General features: G+C 37.4%; 1 protein-coding gene across 1 annotated transcript; it reads left to right on the forward strand.

Annotated features, from left to right (window-relative positions):
• Positions 1 to 223: 223 nt before the first annotated feature.
• On the forward strand, positions 224 to 20293 carry LOC116113896 (callose synthase 3-like). The gene is given in 24 exon segments (XM_031400056.1): positions 224 to 396; positions 4233 to 4367; positions 6038 to 6132; positions 6252 to 6336; positions 6413 to 6576; positions 6679 to 6802; positions 6899 to 6999; positions 7064 to 7123; positions 7623 to 7732; positions 7872 to 7997; positions 8101 to 8169; positions 9084 to 9258; positions 14846 to 14884; positions 14886 to 14970; positions 15720 to 15839; positions 15921 to 16039; positions 16122 to 16205; positions 17157 to 17258; positions 17356 to 17422; positions 17425 to 17602; positions 17700 to 17834; positions 19213 to 19406; positions 19563 to 19625; positions 19772 to 20293. Coding segments are annotated over 24 exon segments (2958 nt in total). The 5' UTR covers positions 224 to 390.
• The last annotated feature ends 6441 nt before the right edge of the window (positions 20294 to 26734 follow it).

The raw sequence follows: 26734 nt of genomic DNA on the forward strand, positions 1-26734 counted from the left end.
GTAAGAAAAAAATACACTATGAAGAGAAATCTTACAGAGTTTGTGAGTCAGATTTACACCAAGAACCCAGTATCAACTCCCCTCTGTAAACCACCCTAGATTGCTCCCATGTGTCTCACACCTCTCACACACACACAAAAATACATAGAATAAATCAGAATTTATACAAGAGGAAAAAGAATAAAAATCAGTTACAAANGACATTTGCTTATTGCTATGAAATTGTTATGGGTTTACTTCTCTTCACTGTAGTTGCATTCCTGGCGTGGTTTCCTTTCATCTCAGTATTCCAGACTCGTATGCTCTTTAGCCAAGCGATTGCAGAGGTCTGCAGATTTCTCGTATTCTAGGAGGCCAAAGGAAAGATCACACTTCTTAAAACAATGATGCATGACTGTAAGTGCAGTATTTATATTAATATGTTGGTCACCTCGCAGGAAACATGTTCGTAGAAATATTGTTCATATATGTATTTGTAGGATGAACCCTTGGCAGTATTTTTGGTAATTAAATCGACTCGGCAAGCCCTGTTAGCCAGTGCCTAAGGTGTCTTATTAAGAAACTGTTGATCAAACTGATTGTTCAATAAGGAAATCTAAGTTTTAAAGTAACCCAACACATTCACAGTAAAATAGAGATATTAAGAAAATAAGAGCATAAACAATAAAGAGTATACACACAAATTTATAGTGGTTCGGATTGATTATCTACATCCACTCTTCAGAGCAGTAGGAAATATACACTATGAAGAGAAATCTTACAGAGTTTGTGAGTCAGATTTACACCAAGAACCCAGTATCAACTCCCTTCTGTAAACCACCCTAGATTGCTCCCATGTGTCTCACACCTCTCACACACACAAAATACATAGAATAAATCAGAATTTATACAAGAGGAAAAAGAATAAAAATCAGTTACAAAGAGAGCTCATCACCATCGTTGATCTCATCCTGTGAATACCAAGGCTCCACCTTGACGTTTTCCCTCAACAACTTCCTCTCTTTGTAACAAGAAGAGAACAATCCAGAGAGAAATGAAAGTGGCGTGAAAGGCACAACAAATATCCCAAAGAATGAAATTACAAAGCTGTCCCTTTCTTTCTTCCAAATTGCCTTTGACCAAAGTTTAAAAACTTTGACTCCACATAAACTTAAATCAATGCCACATCAGCACAAATCTCCACCTTGGCATTTGATTTCTTCATCCCCTACTGCCCTGGAAATTTCCTCCATTCTTACTCAATCTGGAGCAGGCTCTTGAAGAGCCTTAGTTTATCCAAAGTAACAACTTTGGTAAACATATCTGTTGGATTCACTTTCCCAAGAATTTCTCCACCTTAATAATCTTTTCTTCAACCATATCTCTGATGAAGTACAGCCTCACATCAATGTGTTTGGACCTTTCATGAAATGTTTGGTTTTTGCATAGGAATATAGCATTTTGGCTATCACTCTTGATTGGAACTTGAGCCTGATTAAATCTCAGCTCACTAAGCATTCCCTTTAGCCAAATTGCTTCCTTGGCAGCTTCTGTAATCGCCACATACTCTGCTTTAGTAGTTGATAGAGTCACAATAGCCTGCAAATTAGCTTTCCAACAAACCAGATTATTCCATAAAGAGAAAACAAAGCTTGTCATGGATTTCCTATTATCAGGATTTCCAGCATAATCAGCATCTGCACACCCCACAATGAAATCCAGCATGTTTTTCTCTTTACTATACACAATTCCTGTTGACATTGTTCCCCTAATATACCTTAGTATCCATTTCACTGCTTCCCAATGAGGTTTTCCAGGATTACTCATGAATCTACTAACATAGCTCACTACAAAGGCTAAATCAGGCCTTGTACAGACCATGAGGTATATTAGACTTCCTATTGCATTAGCATAAGGGATATCAATCATTTCCTTTCTCTCATCTTCTGAACTAGGACACTGATTCAAGTTTAATTTAATATGTTGCCCCATTGGTGTTTTGAAATATTTACACTCAAGCATATTAAATCCTCTAATAACCTTCTCAGCATACTCCTTTTGCGATAGAATAATCCTCCCTGTTTTCCTATCTCTCACAATGTTCATTCCGAAGATTTTTTTAGCCTGTCCCAAATCTTTCATTTCAAATTGTTTGTTCATTTCTACCTTAAACTTAGCAATTTCAGCAACATCTTTACAAGCCAACAACATGTCATCAAAATAAAGTGCTAAGTAAAGATAGCAATCATCATATAAACATTTGAAATAAAGGCAACTATCAAACTTACTTATTTTGAAACCACAAAGAATCATGAAACTGTCAAATTTTTTATACCATTGCCTAGGGGACTGTTTTAGTCCATGCAAGGACTTCTTTAACAAACATACCTGATTTTCTTTACCTCTTTCAAACATTTCAAGTTGCTTCATTAGGATCTTTTCTTCTAGATCACCATTCAAGAATGTTGTTTTGACATCAAGTTGCTCTAATTCAAGTTCAAATTGAGCTACTAAGGACAGTAGAATCCTAATGGTAGTGTGCCTTACCACAGGTGAAAAAATTTCAGTATAATCTACCCCTTCAACTTGTATAAAGCCTTTAACAACCAACCTAGCATTAAATCTAGGAGCTTCTACCCCTGGAATTCCTTCCTTCCTTTTGAAAACCTATCTGCACTTAACAACTCTACTCCCTTCAGGTTTCCTAATAAGAACCCAAGTCTTATTCTTCATCAAAGATTTATATTCCTATTGCATAGCTAAGCTCCACTGCTTAGATTATTTGCTTTCCATAGCTTCCCTAACAGTTTTAGGTTCATCTTATATTTCTTCAGCAACTTGAAATGCAAAGGCAACCATGTCAGCTTGTGAAAACCTCCTAGGCAACCTAATTTCTCTCCTTTGCCTATCTCTAGCTAACTGGTAATTCTCCAATTCAGTTTCTTCATCATAAACTGAATCATTTTCATTCTCCTCTAAGATAAATTCTTCCTCTTGAGTTTGTAAATCTCCTTGCTGATATTCTGGTTTCAGATTGCCAAAATTGTCAAAAAAAGCTTCTCTATTCATTTCAAACCTAATAATTTCAGAATTCATCTTATCAGTCTTTTCATTCAAGCCACTCAATTCTTCTTCATTAAATCTGACATCCCTACTGATTATGCATCTTTTTCTAGCAACATCTCAGCACTTATACCCTTTTACCCCATCAAGATACCCTATGAAAATACACCTAATGGCTCTAGGTTGTAACTTATCAGATTTTTCGTGTACAAAAACAGTGCAACCAAAAACTCTCAAGCTACCATAATCAGCTGGATGTCCTGTCCATCTCTCAATGGGTGTTTTAAACTCTATTGCTGAGGAAGGAATTCTATTGATCAGAAATACTATTGTATGAGCAGCTTCAGCCCAGAACTTAGTGGGAAGTTTGGCATAAGACAACAAGCTTCTAACCTTCTCCAATATAGTTCTATTCATCCTCTCAGCTAACCCATTTTGTTGGAGTCTTCTCACCCTTCATTACAACTAAGGATCCTTTAGTGACTTTAAGGACTCCACCTTGAGCCTTATAGCTATAGCCAATTGAGTCTAGACTTCCTAGAGAAATTAAATTTCTTTTCAGCTCTGGTATGTATCTAACATCTGTGAGCCATTTTGAACTACCATCATGCAAATTCAGCCTTACATCTCCAATTCCTAAGACTCTACAAACTGCATTGTTGCCCATCAAAACTTTTCCAGACTCTAGTTTTCTAAAGTTTGAAAGAAAACTCCTATTTGGAGTCATGTGGAAAGAACAACCAAAATCAAGTATCCATTCAACATCAATTTCATTTTCAGAGGCTACCAATACATCAGAACTCTCATACCCATCGGAAGCTACATCTACACTCCCACTAGCATCCTTTTCCCCTTATTTTTTCTTCCTATCAGGACAGTCCCTCTTAAAATGACATTCCTTATGACAGTGTAAGCATTGTCACACACAAGCACTGTTATGATGGTTAGAAATCAAGTATGTCTCGGTTTGTTCAAGGAGGTTAAATTTAATGCTCTTTCCCTTACACACTAGATAAATGTGAAATTAATTTTTGCATTTTAGCATTGGTAACATCTTTGAAAAACATGGTTCATTGTCTCAATCTAGAATTCTACCTCTATATTAAAATATAAGATTATTTATAATAAATTACAAGATTATTTTATCTTCTTATTGTCTTAGTTACTCTAACTTATTGTATACATTTCAGATTCAAACATTAGGAATGCTAAGATCCCGTTTTGAATCATTTCCTGGTGCTTTTAATGCCTGTTTGATCCCAGAGAAGAGGAGTGAACCAAAGAAGAAAGGATTGAGGGACACTTTCTCCCACAACTTTGCTCAGGTTCTAATTGCCTGATGAACAACCAATAGGGCTGGTATACCATAGGAAGGGCAAAGGCAATCATTTGACCAAATACAGCCATTTTGTCACTCTTAAACACCCGTACACAGCCAAAGTGGTAGCGGATCTGTTTATCAAAGAAGTGGTCTGGTTGCATGGGTTTCCCCGAAGCATTGTTTCAGATAGAGATAGAATTTTCATGAGCAACTTGTGGACTGAATTATTCAAACAGTCTGAAACCGAATTACACATGAGTTCAGCCTACCATCCGCAGATGGATGGTCAAACAAAAGTGGTAAACCATTGCTTAGAGACATACCTCAGGTGCTTTGTCAATAGCCACCCGCAACAGTGGCCAAAATGGGTCCCATGGGCAAAAGTTTTGTTCAACACCACTTATCATAGCTCCACGGGCATGTGTCCATTTAAGGCTCTTTATGGCTGTGAACCTCCAACAGTGTTACACTATGCGGACCAGACTTCACCAGTTGAAGAAGTTGACTAGCAACTTCAACAAAGAAACCACATTATTAAGGAGTTAAAGGCTAATCTTCTCAAGGCTCAAAACCACATGAAGGTATATGCTGATCTCCATCACCGAGAGGTTACATTTGAGGTAGGGGAATCTGTCTATTTGAAGTTACAACCATACAAATTATGCTCTTTAGCCCGTCGCTATAATGAAAAGTTGAGCCCATGGTTTTACAGTCCATTTGTAATCACGGACAGAATTGGGGTCGTAGCATACAGGTTGGCACTACCTTCTTTAGCTCGTATTCACGACGTTTTTCATGTTTCACAACTGAAAAAAGCAATGTTCCCAATTACCAATAGCCAACCTTTACTGGCAGCCCTCAACAAGGATTTAATTCTACAACTTGAACCTGAAGCAGTCCTCAAAAAAAGGAAACTTCTGAATGGTGCTGATTCACTAGAAAGGATTACCGTCCTATGAAAACACATGGGAGGATTTTGACATTATTCACCACCAATTTCCTTCTTTCCACCTTGAGGACAAGGTGGTTCTCCTTGGGGAGGGTAATGATGAACAACCAATAGGGCTGGTATACCGTAGGAAGGGCAAGGGTAAAAAGTAGAGGAATAAGTGCTGACATTTGTGTGTAGAAGGTTAGAGTTTGTTAGAAAGGACAGATGACAGATGGCTTGACAAGAGTGGATATAGGAAGAATTCGGTTAGGAGCACAAAAGGTGCCAGGAGTGAATAAAAACAGAGAGGGGAGAGAAAGAATTATCAAGAAGGAAAAAGTAAATTGGAAGGGAGGCGGCTAACCCTCGAAGTCAGTATTTTGGGAGGTGATTGACCCTCGAAGTCAGCCTTTGGTTTACCATTTTTCTTAGTGTATTTGCTGTATTTTCCCAGTTTATTTGCTTATTGAGTACTGATAGGACAAGGCTACTGGAAGTATCTGTTCTGGTTGTAATGTTCTGTGTGGGTATTAATATAACTGGGTATTTTCTTATTGATTGTGAGTGTTGGTTGTGTGTTGTGGAATAGCTTGTTGGTATTGCTGGTTGCTTTTGCAGGACAGGTTCTATCATTGCCTAATATCTTTTGAAGGATTCATGTCTTCTTTACAATTTTATTGTGTAAGAATCCTGAAAATATGTTCATTTTCTACGCTGCAAATGTCGTTTGTTTGTTGTTGCAGCTCTCTTCAAACGAAGAGAAAGAAGCTGCTAGATTTGCTCAGTTGTGGAACAAAATAATCAGTAGTTTCAGAGAGGAAGATCTTATAAGGAACAGGTATGCGGCATGGCTTTGTAGAATATACTGGCTATATTAGAAAATGTCAATTCCTCTAATTGTTTATATGTTCTGTTTGTTCCTTGTTGTACTGAGCTTGGTACTTTAACCAATTTCAGGGAAATGGACTTGCTGCTTGTCCCATATTGGGCTGACCATGATTTGGACCTTATTCAGTGGCCTCCTTTTCTGCTTGCAAGCAAGGTTTGATTCACTTTGCTTTCCTTATAACATTTAGAACCTGCCAGCCCAGAAATTAACAATTGCATTTTCTTTGTAGACAAAAATTGCATTAGATATGACCAAGGATAGTAATGGTGAGGATCAGGAGCTGAAGAAGAGAATTGGGACTGACCCTTATATGTCTTGTGCTGTTAAGCAATGCTATGCTTCATTTAGGAACATCATTATGTCCTTGGTTGAGGGGATCGTGAGAAAAAGTAAGTTCTGATGCAATGTACTTTGCTGAATTCTATATGTCAATATAGATGTCAGGTCAAGTCTAGTATTTTCTAATGTAATTGTTTTTCTCTTGATGGTATTCAGGGTTATACAGTACATGTTTGGTGAAGTTGAAAAACTTATAGAAGAGGGTACATTAATTAGGGAATGCAAAAAGAGTGCCCTTCCTAGCCTCTATGAACACTTTGTGAAGCTAATCAAATATTTGGTAAATTGAAAATATATTGTAGCATTGTTATTTTTTTTAATTCAAGTTCAACTTTGTGTGATGGTCATTCCTAAATCGATCATTTCGTTTTTGCAGTTAGATAATAAACAAGAGGATAAGGATCAAGTTGTAATTACTTTCCAGGACATGCCGGAGGTGGTGTCAAGATATATACTGATAGAGGATCAAATACCCAGGTTGACATCTTGATTTGATAACCTCCTGATTTGATAACCTCCTCCAAGTGCATGTCCACTGTAACTCCTTTTTTACAGGTGGTGTCAAGAGTTATTTTTCTTGTCAAAAAATAATAGATCAAAGGTATCTAATCCTCAACGTTGTGTGATGTTATGTCATGTGTTGTGTGCATAGGAAATTTTTTTTTTTTTTCATCAAAGTATTATTTGTAAAATATTATAAATTGCCACAACTTTTAGCCCATGACAATTGAAATCCATGGGATCATTAATTTTTTTTCTTTCCAATATTCAATTGAAGTGAATGGGAAACTTAACAACTTTTTGTGATAATTTCTCTTGTTGCCACATGTTGACAATTTTCATTGTCATATTATTATTATTTAGTGCTGTATTACCATCTTATAGTATAAGAATGTAGCTACTTGAAGTTTAGAACATATCTTGTGAACCATACATTAGATAGTTCAAACTTCCCACACTAATACCAGAACTTTATTGAGAAAAAATCATACAATGGCTTGATCTTCTGGTGAAACTGTCCTCAGTTCCTCACTAGTTAGTTATGCACTGCAGTTTTATTTATTACTTCATGCTTTTCTCAAGTGTCACTTTTCTTGTAGTGTTTTAACTCCATACTACACGGAGGAGGTTCTTTTCTCTTTGAAAGAGCTGGAATCACCAAATGAAGATAGTGTTTCAATCCTCTTTTATTTGCAAAAGATATTTCCAGGTTTCTCCTTTGCTCCTATTATTTGTCTCGATGAACAAAAACTTTTACAGTGAGAGGCATAAATGTGTTTGCACCTGGTGGAGCTATAATGTTTCCTTGAAAAGTTTCTCCCGTTGTACTAATCTGGTGTTGGTTATAGATGAATGGAATAACTTTCTTGAGCGAGTAAAATGCCTTAGTGAAAAAGAACTTAAAGGATCTGATGAACTAGAAGAAGGGCTCCGCCTCTGGGCATCATGTAGAGGCCAAACTTTGACTAGAACTGGTATTTTATCAGTCTCTCTGTGTGGTTGTGGGTCTGTTAAGAGTGTGGATCTGTATCACACTAGATTGTTTGCAATTGACTGATACTGTTTTGTGAATTACAGTGAGAGACATGATGTACTATCTGAAAGCTTTGGAACTGCAGGCTTTTCTTGATATGGCCCAACATGAAGGTAAATATTGTGTGTTAGAAAAATCAGTGCAATTGATTATTTGGTGCTCATAAGTAATGCTTGATTGTGTGTCTATTGTTGTTGTCAACCACTTCTACAATAAGGCACAAGGCAAGCACATTCGAGGGTTGAGGGGGTAGCGCCCCCGGTCCCGTAAGTGGTCCGCTGTAGGATTTCTGTAAGTAATTAAATTCTTAATTGGGTTTGGGCTTAAGAAAAATGATCCTATAGTAATATTGAGTTTTTCTCTTTAAATCTAGTATATAAACTTATTTTTCTCTTGTATGAGTGTGATAGCAAACTATTGACAAATACATTCATTGTAACGAAAGAGGTGAAACATTATTCTAGTTTTCTTAATTGGGTTTGAGCTTAAGAAATAGAATCCTAGTAATATTGACTCTGTTGGATGTAACATGTTAATTGGGTAAATCCGAATGAATCACGCGTGTTTTCTTTCTTGTTACTTGTTTGATATTTGTGTGTGTATACTTGTTTAATTTCGTATTACTCTCTAGATTGGTTCATCTATTACAACAGATTTCCAAGACACCTCTTTTTTCTTCATTTTTCATAACTGGATAGGGATTTTGAGTTGATGTGTTTTGTTTATGTGGTTTTAGGATACTGTAGTTTTTTCTCTGTTTTGGTGTTCATATACACAAGATTTTTTGGTTTTTTGTAAAGCTCAAAATGGACACCTGGTCCACCTTTGTATCTCTTTTTTTTATAATATACTAGTGTTTCCTATAAAAAAAATAAATAAATAAAATAAAAAATAAAGGAATAAAGTAATTCTTGATTATGTGCATAGTTGTTTACATATAGATGCTTTTTCTCAATACAATAATCGTATATTATCATGTAATTTATGCTTGCATTATTTGGTTTGGATATCGTACCTTGTATGGAAGGCTATAAGGCAATCGAATTAAATGTGGATGATAACAAGGGAGAAAGATCATTGATGATGCAGTGTCAAGCCGTTCCTGATATGAAATTCACGTATGTCGTTTCATGCCAACAATACAGTATTCAAAAGAGATCTGGTGATCATCGTGCACAGGACATTCTGAGGCTAATGATAACGTATGTGTGTGCAATTAATTTCCTGCTGAATCACTAATTGCAGTTAATTTGTACTGGTCTGTACAGTGTGGATTAGCAGACTAGTGGGCTTATCATAACGCATATTGTAAAACCCCATTTCTAAGTTTGTTTTCTGTGGAGAGCGTCATATCCTTCCTTCTTGTGTTATTTCAACGATGACTACCAAGCAACTACTCAGGAAACAATGTCCCGCTTATCTAGCTCATGTGGTAGACACTAGAATCAGTGAATTGAGGTTAGAGGATATTTTGGTAGTAAGGGAATTCCCAGACGTTTTTCCTGAAGACCTTCCTGGTTTGCCACCTAATAGAGAAATCGAGTTCATTATATATTTGGTTCCCAATTCAGCCCCCATATCCATGGCCCCTTATAGAATGGCACTACGGGAATTGCAAGAGTTAAAAGTACAACTCTAAGAATTGGTGTATAAGGATTTCATTAGACCTAGTGTGTCACCGTGGAGAGCACCAGTTTTATTTGTTAAAAAGAAAGATGGTACTTCCAGATTATGCATAGATTACCGGCAGTTAAATAAGGTAACAGTGCGTAACAAGTATCCTTTGCCGCTAATCGATGACTTATTTGATCAATTGTAGGGTGCTAGGGTGTTCTCCAAAATAGATCTAAGGTTCGGTTACCATCAACTAAAGATTAGGGAGACTGATATACTGAAAACAGCATTCAGGACACGTTATGGACATTATGAGTTCTTAGTGATGCCTTTTGGCTTAACCAATGCTCCTGCAGCTTTTATGGATTTGATGAATAGGGTGTTTCGTCCATACCTGGACTGGTTTGTGGTTGTGTTCATTGATGACATCTTAGTGTATTCGAGAAACGAGGAGGAACATGAGGAGCACCTCAGGATGGTCCTACAAACCCTCAAGGAAAATAGACTATGCGAAGTTTAACAAGTGTCAGTTTTGGCTCAATCAGATTTCATTTTTGGGTCATGTGATCTCGGCGGATGGTATTTATGTGGATCCCCAGAAAGTAGAAGCAGTGTTGAATTGGGAGAGACCTATCAATGTGATAGAAGTGGGGAGTTTCCTCGGGTTAGCCGGATACTATCGGAGATTTGTGGAAGGATTTTCTAAGATAGTAGCCCCTTTGACCAAATTGACACGGAAGGAGGTAAAGTTTGAGTGGGATGACGATTGTAAGCGGAGTTTCCAAGAATTGAAAGTAAGGCTAACTTCAGCCCCCGTACTTGTCTTGCCTTCCGGTAATGATGAATTTGTGGTGTTTAGTAATGCATCCCGTCAAGGTTTAGGTTGTGTGTTGATGCAACATGGGAGAGTAATAGCCTATGCGTCCAGGCAACTCAAGGGACACAAGACGAATTACCCAACCCACGACTTGGAACTCGCAGCGGTAGTCTTTGCTTTGAAAATTTGGAGACATCATCTTTATGGGGTCACTTGCCAGATTTTTACGGACCATCAGAGTTTGAAATATTTGTTTACTCAAAAGGAATTGAATCTAAGGCAGAGAAGGTGGATTGAGCTTATCAAGGATTATGACTGTATGATTAATTAGCATCTTGGCAAGGCCAACGTAGTGGCGGATGCCCTAAGTAAAAAAACCCTGAGCGTCATGGCGCATATGAAGGTGCATTATCCCTTGCTTACAGAGTTGAGGACCGTGGAGTGCAGTTGGGAATGAATGAGTCAGGGGTACTTTTAGCACATTTTCAAGTTAAACCTATTTTGGTGGATCGAATCAGGTAGTCCCAGTATATGGAGCCTAATATAATGAAGTTAATGGGAGAAGTAAGTGAGAGGTTACGAACCGATTTCTGGATCACGAGCGATGGTATGTTAATGATGGGGAATAGACTTTGTGTGCCCAATGCAGAGGAGTTGAAAAGGGAGATTTTAGAAGAGGCTCATTCGTCAGCCTCTGCTATGCATCCAGGTAGTACAAAGTTGTACCATACTCTAAAGGAACATTATTGGTGGCCAGGTATGAAAAAGGAAGTAGCTGAGTTTGTTTCTAGATGCTTAGTTTGTCAACAAGTTACGGCTAAACATCAGAGGCCAGCAGGATTGTCCCAACCGCTTCCTATTCCACAATGGAAATGGGAGCACATTACCATGGACTTCATGATAGGCCTCCCTCGTACTACATATAAGCATGATGGTGTATAGGTGATTGTTGACCGGTTGACAAAGTCCACTCATTTCTTACCGATTAAGACCACCTATTCGCTTAATAGGTTGGCGAGCATCAATGTCGCAGAGATTGTGAGACTTCACAGTGCCCCTGTTTCTATAGTATCGGATTGGGATCCCAGGTTCACATCTAGATATTGGCCAAGTTTACAGAAGGCTTTAGGTACCAAACTAAATTTTAGCATGGCATTCCACCCTCAGACTGATGGGCAGTCAGAGAGGACAATTCAGACTTTAGAGGATATGTTGCAGGCTTGTATAATGGAATTCAAGGGTAGTTGGGATGTGTATTTACCCTTGATGGAATTCGCCTATAATAACAGTTATCACTCTAGTATTGGGATGCCACCCTATGAAGCTTTATATGGTCAAAAGTGTAGAACTCCAGTGTGTTGGGATGAGGTTGGTGAGAGGAAATTAATTGTTAGGCCCTGAGATTGAGCAAGACACCAATGAGAAGATTAGTATTATCAGAGTGAGACTTAAAGCGGCTCAAGATAGACAAAAGAGTTATGCCAATAAGCGGAGAAGGGAGCTTGAATTCGAAGTGGGTGATAAGGTTTTCCTAAAAGTTTTGCCATGGAAATGGGTGTTAAGGTTTGACAAGCGGGGTAAGTTGAGCCCAAGATATATTGGTCCTTATGAGATTCTAGGAAGAATTGGTGAAGTAGCGTACATATTGGCATTACCACCAGAATTAGAGAGAATCCATAATGTCTTCCATGTTTCCATGCTCCGTAAGTATGTAGCAGATCCCTCTCACGTTCTTCAACAACAACTGATTCAATTGGATGAGCACTTAACTTATGAGGAAAGGCCGGTTCAAATTGTGGATTATAAAAAGCAAGTGCTCCGTACTAGAACCATTCCTTGGGTAAAAGTCGTATGGGAGAATCATGCGATCGAAGAGGCAACATGGGAGCCTGAAGATGTCATGCGGACTAAGTACCCGTACCTTTTTCAATGAGGTTAGTGAAATTTCAGGGACGAAATTCTTTTAAGGAGGGAAGTTGTAAAACCCCATTTCTAATTTAGTAATAGCATGAATTTTAATTAGTTATTTAATTCCCTTTCTATTTGATTTTATGGTATTGTTGTAAGAAAGGGGTATTTTGTCAGTTTTAAAGTTGCTTTAAGGGGCGAAAACGAAGAAATAAATCCTGATGGGTTTGCATTATCAAGAGGGAAAAATTTGGACATTTTTGCTAGGAAAAGCTTAGGTGGTGATTTAGAAATTTTGGGGGGCATATTATAATTTCAGAAAAATGTTTTGTTTAAAAGAAAAAAAAAAAAAAAAGAAGAAGAAGAAGAGAAGAAAGAGTGGGTTCGGCCGAGAGTTAGAGTGAGAGAGGAAGAGAAGAAAAAGGAAGAACAAAGAGAAAGGGGGAGGATATATTAGTTTTCGGGTCTGTGAACAGTGTATCATCAAATCGTGATCTAGAACTCGTCTGCCGTCCGATCGTTCTGATTTTTTGATATGTTGTTCATGAAACACAACTCTACATTTTAAACTGTAGAGATCGAAATCTAAGCACTATAATAGGCAGCCAATTATAGGATTAGAAGAGTGAGTGGTTTTAATAAAAACTTTCCTTAAAAAATTCAGATCTATGCTTGCATGTTAATTTCTAGTATGCCATTTTTGTATTTTGATGAGGTTTGACCTAAATGTGAAGCTTGCTTGGTTTATTTTTTCTTTGCATGTTTTCGGACAGATTCTAGAGTGGTTGTTTTGAGTTTTAAAATGGAACGAACTTTGCTTGCTAATTAAACTTGCATGCATTTGGCTGTTTCAATAAACTGTGATGGTGGCTGGATATTTTGGGTTGCATGCACTCGGCTGGACTGCATTTTGAGAGGTGCTAGAGTTATGTATTTGGACTAAAAGTTGGTTGGTTAAATACACTTGCATGCTTCCAGTTGGACTGTCTTTGAGAAAATTGATTTCCATAGTGTTTTAAAATGCGGGGAGTTAAGATATTTTGGCTATTAAAATGTAAAGAAAAGACTGAGATTTGTGAGGTTAGTGATACTTTTCTCGGTAAAAAGGGAAAATGGGGTGCTTTTCATCAGTTTTGAAAGTATATTTTAAAAACTTGCATTTTACCCCCTATTTTCCATGAAATCTCATATGTTGGCATGTCTTATCCTTATAGGAAATATTCATATATTATTATTATTATTTTTGGTCTTCGGTTTAATTATAATTATAATGTGTTACATGAGTTTTGACTTTTAAAAGTGATATTTGTTTATGTTTTATAAGCACATACGTAATATACTCTTGACTTACATGTTACTTGAGATTATGCATGAGATTGTTGTGGTGCTAAAACCACCCTACGAAGTACCCATCCTTCAGAGATACAGATTTTTGGCTCTGCCCGAGCGATGCAGGATTCCACCGGGTATGACAGTTTCAGATTTTGGCTCTGCGCATACGTATGACAGATTTTATTGGCTCTGCCTGGGCGTTGAGTGGTCCGCCAGGTACGATAGTTTCAGTGGCTCTGCCTGTGCGATGATAGATCTTGCCAGGTATGACAGGTACGTCCCTCGCTCTGCCTGCGTGTGGGATGCCCACCAGGTATGACAGATTTTCCCCAGGGTACTAGTTGTGGTGAGAGTTTTTAATACTAAAAGTTGAGGTTTTATACAGAATCCGATACAGTTAAAGGAAGTAAGTCAAAGTACAGTTTACTGAGTGCAGGATGGTTAGAAAAAAATCACATATTACATATTCATAGAATTATATTGTCTTCATGATTTGCTTGAAAATTGTTGTATGTTATCATTAATTCTTTTTTTTTTTTTTAAAGAATTTTTATAAACCTCCCCTTTCCCCTACTCACTGTGTATTTCCGCTCACCCCTTTTTAATCTCCCCCCCCCCCCCCCCAACCTACCAGGACCTTCCGGAGATCGTGCCGAGCAGTGAGCCTCCGCTCAGGGCTGTGCTACGCGTCGACATCTTTTCATGTGGGTTTTATATTTATGTCGCATTGTATTTTGGACTTTCGTTTCAAGAACTCATGTTTCCCATCATGTATTTCCTTTTGTTTCATGTTTTGGAATGTATAGTATAAGTGGAAAACCTGATACCACAATTTTCGCTAACTCTTTTCTTTTGTAAAATGAAGGATGATGCATGTCTTTTTTTTTTAGATATTGGAAATGGAAATACTATGATGCTATTCAGGAAAAGTAGGTATTTTAACAGGTTTCTCAGTTTTTCTACATGGCATGTCTCGAGTATCCGAGTCTTCTGGGAGCGCTCGGATCCTACGGGATGAGGAAATTCGGGACGGGTCATGTCACATATGTCTGAGATTAAATTATTTGAAATCAATAATTTGAGTTAATGTTAATTGGTTGATTTATTTTACTTGGCAGGTATCCCTCACTTTGTGTAGTATACATTGATGAGGTTGAAAAACCAGAAGATCTATCACTCTGTTTTGGTGAAGGCTGCACCAAAGTCAATTGATTCTCCAGATCCAATTCAAAGTTTGGACGAGGTAAAGCTCAATTTTATTGGGTAGCCATGTGGCAAATTTGCTATGGCTTTTATCAATTGTGTAATCTTTTTCTACAAGTAGGTCAGATCATGGATATGGATATCCATATCCATGTTGAAGCATTTACTTCCATGCGCATGGTTGGGAATTTTTCTTTTAACTGTTTATTATGTGTATTCCATAAAATTGATCCTATATTGGTGTACTTCTTTTTCGCTTTCTGGTTTTACGGTAGCTTTAAGGATTTTGTTGGAGAACTGTTTTTGAAAATATTCCAATTGAACTCATTTTTCTTAAAATTTCTTGTATCACCTTGCTTTTAAAAGCAAATAAATTATATTGAAATTCTATATTAAGCTGGCCCTTCGTTTTCCAGTTTATATTTTTCTCAAGTTGCAAAACAGATCTGGACTATTTACATTCATAGCCAAATGCTGATGTATGTTATTTTTTTTGCTGGCATTGAATTTTGAAGGGTAGGATCTGAAAGATTTTTTCCTGAAGACATACATCACTTTAATGTGCCCAGTGGTTCAAAATACTTTAAGGTTGAAATATTTATCAATCTGTTCGGAATATGTACTTTGTTAGGAACTTTTTTGTATTTTTCCAAGAATCTCACTAAGTTATAATTTCCTTTTTCTTTATTGTTTATACTTTTTGTCAATTACTTATTTTTGGTTTAAATTTCATTGTCAATTTTCAGTGTCATAACATTTTCAATTCGTTCTTCTTGTTTCCGCTTACAGGAAATTTATCGTATAAAACATCCTGGACCTGCTATTTTGGGTGAGGGAACGCCAGAAAATCAAAACCATGCTATTATATTCACCCGTGGGGAAGGCTTGCAAATAATAGATATGAACCAGGTTTGGTGATAGTATAAAGGAATGTCATAATTACATCATGCCACAGTCATGTTCAGTTTGCTAAGGTGTTCATTTCTACAGGATAATTACATGGAAGAAGCCTTAAAAATGAGGAATTTGCTGCAAGAATTCCTTAAAAAGCATGATGCCGTGAGGTATCCGACCATTCTTGGACTTAGAGAGCATATATTTACTGGAAGGTTAAAAGCACTTTAATAGCCCTGGATTTTATTTTGCAGTCTTATATAAATTATTTAATAATGCTTTTATTATTTGATGCAGTGTTTCTTCACTTGCTTGGTTCATGTCAAATCAGGAGACCAGTTTTATGACAATTGGTCAAAGACTGTTAGCCAACCCTCTGAAGTAAGTTATCATGTTTTGAATTCCTTGCTTCAAATCTTCTCTTCTTTTATGTTATTTGCATGTTTTCGCGGAGTATATATATGTGAAAATCAAAATTGGGAGAACTTATTTACATGAAAAGTTTGCAGGGAAAACCATCTTTTTTGCTTCTAAAATCGTCGTTGATAGTATTTATTCCTATTGCAGAAAGATAGACACAAGTTAGAAGTTAAGATCCATAAACATACATATTTCACTTTTACGGGCAGCTTAGCAATATTGTGGGTTTTACAAAATTGAACTACTAGCTCCTCAGACTTACGACTTTCTTCATGGGGATGTTTTTATGAATATAACTTACGATGATATTTATGTGTGTTAAGTAGAATTTGTGTCCCCGCTCCGCACCAGGTCGAATCAAAAGCCGTGTTGAACTGTTATAACAATTGAAAATATTATGTAAGTACGATGTTTATATATATTCATATACATATCAGGATATCGAAAGATCAACAAACAAACATGGTCTTACCGTCTTGGTGTAGCTCAAACGTTTTTCCAAGTATGTTTATAGCACAATTGGGTAAAACTTAATATAGCCGAATGCTTGGAAGTGATTACCACAAACCCTAGTATAAAACAATGTGTTTAAAAACTGAAAATTTTCAGAATGGGTATCGTTAAAGTAAATTTCATTTTCAGTTTTGAAGAGGAAAAAGATTAGCAAATGGAAGCTTTTACTTCAGCATTGAGTCTTCGATATCTTGAATGAATTGAATGGGTCACTGATGTTATGATCAATCTTGATGGCTGAAACATTTAATAATATTGCAATCAGATGATTCTGGGCATCTTTGTGGTCATCGCTTTCTTAATAAATATTTCTTTCCTTCGTTTTCTTTCCCTATGCTTGTCTAGGCTGATTGGCTATGTCCGCCCAGACTGGCTATGTCCTTGTTTCTGGTTATGGAGGGTTCGATTCCATTATGGTCATCCAGATGTGTTTGATAGGCTCTTTCACCTTACTAGAGGAGGTGTAAGTAAAGCATCCAAGGTTATCAATTTGAGTGAAGACAGATCTGCTGGTATTCTGGTCTGTGGAACTTTTCTTTGTTTGCTTGTTTGTGTGGACGATGTTGAATAGTTGGATCTTAATGATGTGTGATTTGGTTGTGTCTGCTGCTTTCAATTCTACACTTCGAGAAGGCAATGTTACCCAACATGAATACATACAAGTCGGGAAGGGAAGGGAAGGGATGTCGGCCTGAGTCAGATTTCTATGTTTGAATCTAAGATAGCTAATGGCAATGGGGAGCAGTCACTGAGTCGAGATATATATTGGCTTGGACATCGGTTTGACTTTTTCCGAATGTTGTCATGCTATTTCACTACCATTGGATTCTACTTTGGTATATTGCACATTTATTTTTTGTTTATTTTCACTTTTCTCAGGCTTGTTTCTGTTTGTAGTTTTCTAAGGTCCAGAATAACATCTTTTTTTTCTTTTTTGACAGATAACTGTGATCACTGTGTATGTGTTCCTGTATGGTCGTCTCTATCTTGTACTTAGTGTTGAAAATTCAGATTTAATTGAAATCCCAAGATTCTTGTATTTAGCAATAATTATAGGGATAGCAGTAATCATAGGGAGTAATTATAAAGATAGCAGTGATCTGATAGGACCACTCTAATAACTCAACAATTTGGGTTGGGTCATGGGTCTTTCATAGGCTTGGGTAAAACTCTCCTTAGAAAATCGGCTTACCAAGGGAAGGTGTTCAAGCCATTATAACCCACATGTCTACCTTTTTCCCTTTCAATGTAGGATCCTAACATTTCACCACGGTTCCGCAACCGACGTCCACGTCGGCCTCTTTACCCCCATCAACCTCTTTACCCCTTGGGTGACTACGCAGATCCCCTTTCTTTCTGGCCTCCATGTCCTTTCTCGGGGTAGTAGCCTGGGCCCAAGGTCAGCTTGCCACAAGTCAGCCTACCACGCGTGCATTGCCACATAGGCGCAAGATCATGCTCTGATATCAATTGATAGGAACCCATTCTAATAACTCAACAATTTTGGGTTGGGCCATGGGTCTTTCATGGGCTTGGGTAGAACTCTCCTTGGAAAACTGGCTTGCCAAGGGAAGGTGTCCAAGCCATTATAACTCATATGTCTACCCTTTTCCCTTTCATTGTAGGATCCTAACATTCCACCACGCTTCCGCAATCGACGTCCACGTCGGCCTCTTTACCTCCATCAACCTCTTTACCCCTTGGGTGACTACGCGGATCCCATTTCTTTCGGGCCTTCATGTTCTTTCTCAGAGTAGCAGCCCGGGCCCAAGGTCAGCTTGCCACAGGTCAGCCTGCCACGCGTGCATTACCACATAGGCGCAAGATCATGCTCTGATACTAATTGATAGGAACCCACTCTAATAACTCAACAATTTTAGGTTGGGTCATGGGTCTTTCATGGTCTTGGGTAGAACTCTCCTTGGAAAACCGACTTGCCAAAGGAGGGTGCCCAAGTCTTTATAACTCACATGTCCACCCTTTTCCCTTTCAATGTGGGATTCTAACATAATCATAGGGATTATAATCAATGAGCCGTAAATTAGTAGTTAATTGTTTCATGATTTCTGGGGATTAACTACCTAGAATAACAATTCATTACTGTATAAATTTTTTTGTGTTCGATCATGTTTAATAAGAATTAAGAATTCCAGAATTCTCGTCATACTATCAAAGCTTTAGGCTCTTTTCTGGGATTAGAAATCTCATCCCACAGGCCCTCATTGCCAAGATCCTTTGTGCCCTACTTATATCCTGTATTTTTCTCAATTCTTTTTCTATTTAGCCTTCATTGCTAAAATATGTCTCCCACAATCGAGAAAACTACTACACCCAGTCTGAAGCAGTGACTCTTAATCAAACAACAGGAGAACTACCGACTATTCAATCTACTTATAAATTGAATGGAAAAAAAATCATAAAAAGTGGTCTAAAGTGGTACGGACCTTTCTAAAAGGGAAGGGGAAATTGAGTCATCTCCTTGGTACTAGACCTAAGAGGGGAGATCCTAAATTCGACGCTTGGGATGAAGAGGACTCCACGGTCATGTCTTGGCTAGGGAATTCCATGCTGCTAGAAATCAATGATACGTTTATGTTTTTGCCAACGTCTAAAGAAATATGGGAAGCAGCAAAAGAAACTTATTCTAAGGTAAGAGATTGTGCTAAATCTATGAGATTAAAACTAAAATTTCTAGCATCAAACAAGGAGATCGCTCAGTCACAGAGTATGCCAATCTCTTGATGAATCTATGGCAAGAGATGGATCATTATCGGTGCATTGATATGAGGTGCAACTGTGTTAAAGAATTTGATTGAAAAGGATCGAATTTATGATTTCCTCGTTGGTTTACATGTTGAGTTTGATCAGGTGAGAGTTCAAGTATTAGGAAAAGAAGATTTACCTTCATTGAATGAGACCATCTCTATCATCAATGCTGAAGAAAGTCAAAGGAGAGTTATGCTTTACTCTCAACCAGTTGAAGGATCAACAATGTTTGGAAATCCAATGATCAGAACCTGAAGTTTAGTAGTGAAAAGACATTTGCCTTCAATATTGCAAATTCAGAAATTGGCAGAATAGAGTCTTGGTCCTCAAACAAGGATAATCTCTGGTGTAACTACTGCAAAAAGTCTTGCCATACCAAAGAGCAATGTTGGAAACTTCATGGAAAACCAAAAAGTTCTCAGTGGAATAAAGGTCCTAGAGGAGGAACACAGCGAAGCCAGGCGAATATGACTCAATCCAGAGAGGATAGGTCACATGATTCCAGCGGTGAAGAGAAGCATGAATTTAACAAAGAAGACATTGGAGGGTTGAGGTTACTCCTTGATTCATTGCAAAAGTCTACACGTACCTACTCCCTAGCAAATTCAGGTAAACTTCATTCCTTATATGCTTTAAGTGCCTTTAGTTCAGATTTTTCAAATACCTGGGTTATTGACTCCGGGGCAACCAACCATATACCCGTTCTTCACACAAATTTCTCACATACCATCCCTGTTCTAGCAACCGAAAAGTATCTATCAGATGCATGATATATATTCCAATCAGCCTCTGCTGCTAAGGCGAATCACAATGACGCAGACGGCTGGGAATCTCGAAGAGATGATGTTTGATAGTGAGGTGGTACCATCTTCACTTGTTAATATTGTGCCGATTCTCCGTCTGGCTAATGAAGTTGAATCGAGTAACCCGAGGGCTGCTTGTCTATGTAAGTTCTTGTTATTAGCTTTAGGGATTAATCAGATCGTATGGTTTGTTGCTAGAAGTATTTTTTGTTGAATCTGACCATATCCATCAATTTAACCTTTATTTTTTGTTTATTCAAAAATATCTTGTGCATGTTTATGTATTAATAGTATTGTTTGAGCTCAAAAAAAATTTTAGCTATTAGGTTTGTTAAAATGTAACAATGATTGAACTCAACCTAAATGTGGACACACTACTAGAAAAACCCTCTTTCTTATGGGTAATAATTGTCAAGGAAGGGGTTTCTTGACAATTCTTCACCCGTTATTGAAGCCACTGTGATGGTGACCGTTTTTGAACTGTCAAGAAATTCTTGACAGATCTCTTGACAATTATAACTCATCGAGGATTTGGCTGAATTTTAACCAATAGTTTTTGAACTATCAAGAGATTTTAACCAAAAAAAATTTAATTTAATAATAATAATCAAATTTTATTAATAATAATTTTTCATCCTTGATAGTCTTAAAACTGTCAAGGATTTTATTTGTAAATATTTTTATTTTGTAATTTATTACCAATTAAATAATAGAATAATGCAATGAAATTCTTCATAATATTCCTCAACCAACAACAATTATCAAAATTCATAAATAAATTTAAACATTCAATAATCTTTGAACCATACTAATTAAGTAAACGAAATTCAACAATAGTAGTGTATCATTCAACAAAAGTTTAATACATATTTTTTTCCCTCGTTGACGCCTTGACATCAATAACTTAAAAAAGTTTGATATGTACAAATGAGAATGCTGAGACAAGTTAATCTGGTAACTGTTAGGATTCTTTTTCAATTAGGATAGAATTAGGATTATTAGGTTAGATCCTTTTATAATAATGGTACAATATTATCTAATTAGAATATCTTTAGAATTAGGTTATTATCTTTTGAATTGGGCAATTGGAGTCTTTTTAGAATTAGAGTAGTTTGTAAGGCTACATAAAGCCTAAAACTATCAAGGTTTGGCAGGCAATAATCAATAAAATTTTCTTCCCTTAAACTCTCAATTCTCATTCTTCTTGAAGGTTTTGTTTCCTTATGAAAAACAGAAATACTATCGTATCATTAACATTTTTAACTAACCATGCATGAAAGGCTTAAGCAAGTATGTACAAATTAAGCGCCGATGATATGTTTGCTTGTGCATGCGCATTTTTTAATTACTCTTCAAATTTCTCCTCTGTTATGGTATTAAACTTAAGTTGTAGTTAATTTACTATTCTTTTGGGAGGCGTGGAATTTTCATGTCGCGACGGACCCTTTCCCAACAGGCTCCAACACAACCACGCCGTCGCATAGCCTTTCCATGCTGCGACACAACTCCTGTCAACTCATTTTCTGGGTTTCTTTCCATCTCAACCACATTTCTCCATAACGTCCTCACTTCCCAACCATTTCCTTGCACCATTTCACTCCAATAACACTCACTTGCATGCAATGCTTCACCCTAACACTCCATTCACAGAAAGCAACACGAGGTGAGATCTACATGATCTCAAATCTTAAACTCAAAACCCATATCACTCAACCAACCTTTCACTCTTCCAAAACCCACAAACAAACCAGCCCTTCCCAAAATTTGGCTAGATTTCCACTCAACAACACCAAATACACACACACATTACACCAACATTCAACACACATAAGATGGGCTTTCCAAACATGATTTAATGCAAGATTTATAATATTCTATTCACCACTTCATTTCTCTTAGCTTAGATACTCGGACCCTTGCTCCTCTTCACCTATTGTCCCCAAATAAACCTAAAATTAGAAATACTTAAAGAACAAGAAGAGAAAATGGAAGAAGATAGTGTTTAGGATGAAATGCATGCATGAATTACACTTTATCATCTCAATACCCTTGATAAAGTGACTACGTGAATAAAGCTGTAATTGTCTGCAAATTTGGCATGGAAGACGACAAAACCATGATTTGGCATGTAAGACCACAAACCCACGACCAGTAGGCCTATATTTTGCACCTCCATGAAGTAATGTCCTTTCGTAATAGTGAGCCTTCGTTCCTAGAGAGAAAGTGAAAAAGGCTGGTGCCAATTGCAATAGAATCAAAAAAAGTTAACTTAGTATAGTCCATAAACCCCTCTTCAAGCCAATTTCCATCAACATAGGCAAGGCCATCAAAAATCCAATTTAAACAAAAGATTGAGAAGCAAGGGTTACTTGGAGAGGCTTATTGTCTCGAATTGTTGGCTGAGTAGTCAACCCTTCTTAAAGACCACTAAGTACAAGATAGAAACAACCATACAAGAACACATATATAGTGAGCACAGTTACCCAAAAAGAGAAAAAAAGATGTTAGTATGGACCTTCAGAAAACTACAAACACAAACAAGCCCGAAAAAAGGTCAAAAAAAAAAAAAAAGATTAAATGTGCAATATACCAGAGTACTGAAATAGAATCCAATGGTAGTGAAATAGTATGACAACATTCGAAAAAGTCGAACCGGCACCCAAGCCTGCTTATATCTCGACTCAGTGTCTGCTCCCCACTACTATTAGCCACATTAGCTTCAAAAGTAGAAATCTGATTCAGGCCGACATCCCTTCCCTTCCCGACTTGTATGTATTCATGATGGGTAACATTGCCCTTTCGAATGGTAGAATTGAAGCCTGCAGACACAACCAAATAACACATGTTACCATTCAGATCCAACTATCCAAGATCGTCCACACTAACATATGTTTTGTTCTCTCATGAAAAACTAAATTTGTTGCAATATCATTTGCTGCCTTATTATCACAATACAATTGAATAGGTCTTTTGACTTGTACCTCCAAATCTCTCAATAATCCAAAGATCCATGTGATCTCACATGTAGTTTTAGCCATAGATATGTATTCAACTTTTGTTGACGAAAGGGATATCGTAGACTGTCTCTTTGAGATGAGAGCTCTTCTAAGTTTTATGCAAAAACCAGTAAGAGACTTTCTTGTCATTGGATATGTGCCCCAATCAGAATCACAATAGGCTGTGATATCTAAATCAGCATTTCGTGGTAAAAAAAAGTCCAAGGCTAAGACAACCTTTTAAATACTTTATTACATTTATTGCTGCATCCATGTGACTATTTTGGTCCATGCATGAATTGGCTGAGGATATGTATTGTGTAGCTGATATCTGGCCGCGTCAAAGTGAGATAAATGAGACATCCCGCAAATCTCTGATAACGAGATGCATCTTCTAATGGTGGGTCTATTTATGTCGCTAACGCCACTTTATCATACTATTGAGTGGTGAGTTTTGAATTTTGCTCGACACGGATGGCACTTACCTTGCATCCTGACAATCTAGAATCTAATACAAGTTCAAGAACATATTTCCTTTAGATGAGAGATATTCCTGTTGGAGATCTTGCAATTTCAATCCCTGGGGAATATGTGGAAATTTTTTATGCGGAAATATTTTTTGAGATGTTCTTTGAGGTTTTTAATAGAAGCTTCATCATTTCCTGTGATCATAATGTCATCAACATAAATAATGAAGGCAATGAAGGAATTACCTCTGCGCCTTAAGAAGAATGCATAATCATGTTTTGATTGGAGGAAACTGATACTTGTAAGTGCTTTTGTGAATTTTTTATTCCACTGTCTGGATGCCTATTTTAATCCATATAGGGACTTCCATAAACGAACATACAATATTATCCTTCTATCATTGAAGTCCTAGAGGAAGATCAATATAAATTTCTTCATTAAGGTCACCATGAATAAAGGCGTTATGCACATCCATCTATGAGAGGAAGATCCATATAATTTTTTTCATTCCACTGTCTGGATGCATGTTAGTATTGTAGTAGGTGTAAGAATGATGACAAAGTTTGGATCTATGAGAGGAAGATCTTCTTCAAGGAATCTGTGTAATTGTGTCTGTGAAGAGCTAGGAACTGCATCTCTATATGGAAAAGTATTTTCATGAAAAATAACATCCCCAGATACTAGGAATGTCTGAGTGGCAAGATCATAGAGACGATATTCTTTTTGGAGCATAGAATATCCCATGAAGACGCAAGGAGTAGTTCTAAGCCCAAATTTGTCAATAGTCTCCCAACAACTTTTGAGTAACATAGGCAGCCAAACACACAAACATGGCTAAGATCAGGTGTTTCCAAAGAGAATCTCAAAGGGTGTCTTACCATGAAACACCTTGGATGGCATACATTGATTAGGTAAGTAACGATGACCACACATTCGCCCCAAAAGGAAAAAGTTATGTTGGCTTCGTTTTTAAGGGCACGGACTACTTTTAATAAGTGTAAATGTTTGCATTCAACTACTATGTTTTGTTGAGGAGTATAAGTACAGGAACTCTCATGTAAAATGCCAAGGGATAAAAAGAGAGAGGAACAATTATGATTGAAAAATTCTTTCGCATTATCAGAACGAATCCTTTGAACAGGTGTACAAAATTGAGTTTTGACCATGGCTAGAAAGTCCCTAATGTGAGTGGTGGTTTGGGCTTTGCTTTGCATGAGAAAGACCCACGTGCTACAGAAAAAATCATCGACAATAGTAAGGAAGTACCTAGCCCCATCATGATTTAGTCTGTGATATGGATCCCAAATGTCTAAGTGGATTAGTGCAAAAGGATGTTTGGTTGTAGTGGTGCTAATTGGGAATGTATTTCGGGATTGTTTGGGTAGAGGGCAAATTTGACATTTTAGCTATGGAAGGAAGCATTGTGACCCAGTCTTTGATGTAAAATAAAAGGACTTTTATTATTATTTGTATTACAAGAAATTTTATTGGGTGTAACACATTTTAATAAATTGGAAAAGACAATAGAAGAGACATCAAGAGTCCAATAGTAAAGACCGTTATTGACCCTACCCAAGCCCATTAGTTTCTCAGTCAAAGGGTCTTGAAATTCACATTTGGTAGGTAGAAAATGTAAACAATAGTCATTATCTTGACAGAGTTTAGACATAAAAATAAGATTGAAATGAAATGCCAGAACACATAATACATTTTTAAGTACTAAAAAGTCAGTTAAATAAACAATGTCTATGTGCATGGCAGGGGCAATATTGCCATTTGGCATACAAACAAAAGTGCTAGTGGTATTTATGGTATGGGTATGGAAAAATTTTGGATTGCAAATTATGTGGTTAGTAACTCCTAAATCAATTATCCAAACATTATTTGTAATAAGATTAAGACAGTAAGATGTACTGTGTAGGAGGATGTTGATGTCTTTGGGTGTTGTTCAACATTTGTAGGAGCTCAGTGTATTGCTTTTGGCTGATCAAGAGCACTGAGACAGGATCTCCTGAAGAATTGCTAGATACTTGATGCACTGAGGGGTTCCATTTTTCTCCTTGGTGGGGTGCCCATGAAGCTTTCAACAGTGATCCTGATTGTGATTTTGGCGTTTGCAATAGTCACAATAAAATTTGGGCTTGCCTTGTTTGGAAGATCTGGGCCCATGGTAATCATTTGACCCATTTGATGAAGACCTGGGCCTATGATAGCCATTTGACCCATTTGATGAGTTTGGGCTGGCATAAGAACTAAAGGAGGAAATAAGACCAAGCCCATTAGCATTATTTGACCCGGTTGACTCTTGGATTGATTGTGAGCCGTTGGATGAGTTGAATGAATCTCAGCCACCCATTTTCCCATATAAAAAATTATTTTCAACCATTTGCAAACCTAGCCGTTGGAGAGCTACTTCAGTTGAGAGAGAATGGTGAGGCTATGATGCTTGAGTGTGAGCGCCAGTGAGTGCCAAGGTGTCTCCTCCTGAGAACCATCGACAACTTGCCGTTGGCTTTCCTCTTGGACTGCTAATTGGAAAGTTCGACGAAGAGAGGGTGGTGGATTGGATGCGAGCATCTAAGTGTGAAAGGACAAGTAGCTGTCGTTGAGGCCAGGCAAGAACTTGCTCAAGCGCTCTTGGTCTCAGATCCGATGATATTGTCGGAGAGTCCAGCGACCCAAGAAGGGTCTCTTCAACAGCATCCAAGGCTTTCCAAATGGAACTGAGTTTGTTGAAATATGTCATGATTGTCATGTTGTTCTGTGTGGTTTCCGAGAGACTTTACTGGAGAGTGAAAGTCTAGGCAAGATCTAACTTATCATACATCTATTTGATGTATGCTCATGTTTTGCTTGCTAGATCAATGGGTGGCAAGCCGGCGACAACCTCCGATGAGATGCAATTGCTGATCCAAGCACAAATAAGCATATTACATCTGTTTCA

The sequence above is a fragment of the Pistacia vera genome, unplaced genomic scaffold, assembly GCF_008641045.1.
Source record: "Pistacia vera cultivar Batoury unplaced genomic scaffold, PisVer_v2 Contig692, whole genome shotgun sequence".
Lineage (NCBI taxonomy): Eukaryota > Viridiplantae > Streptophyta > Magnoliopsida > Sapindales > Anacardiaceae > Pistacia > Pistacia vera.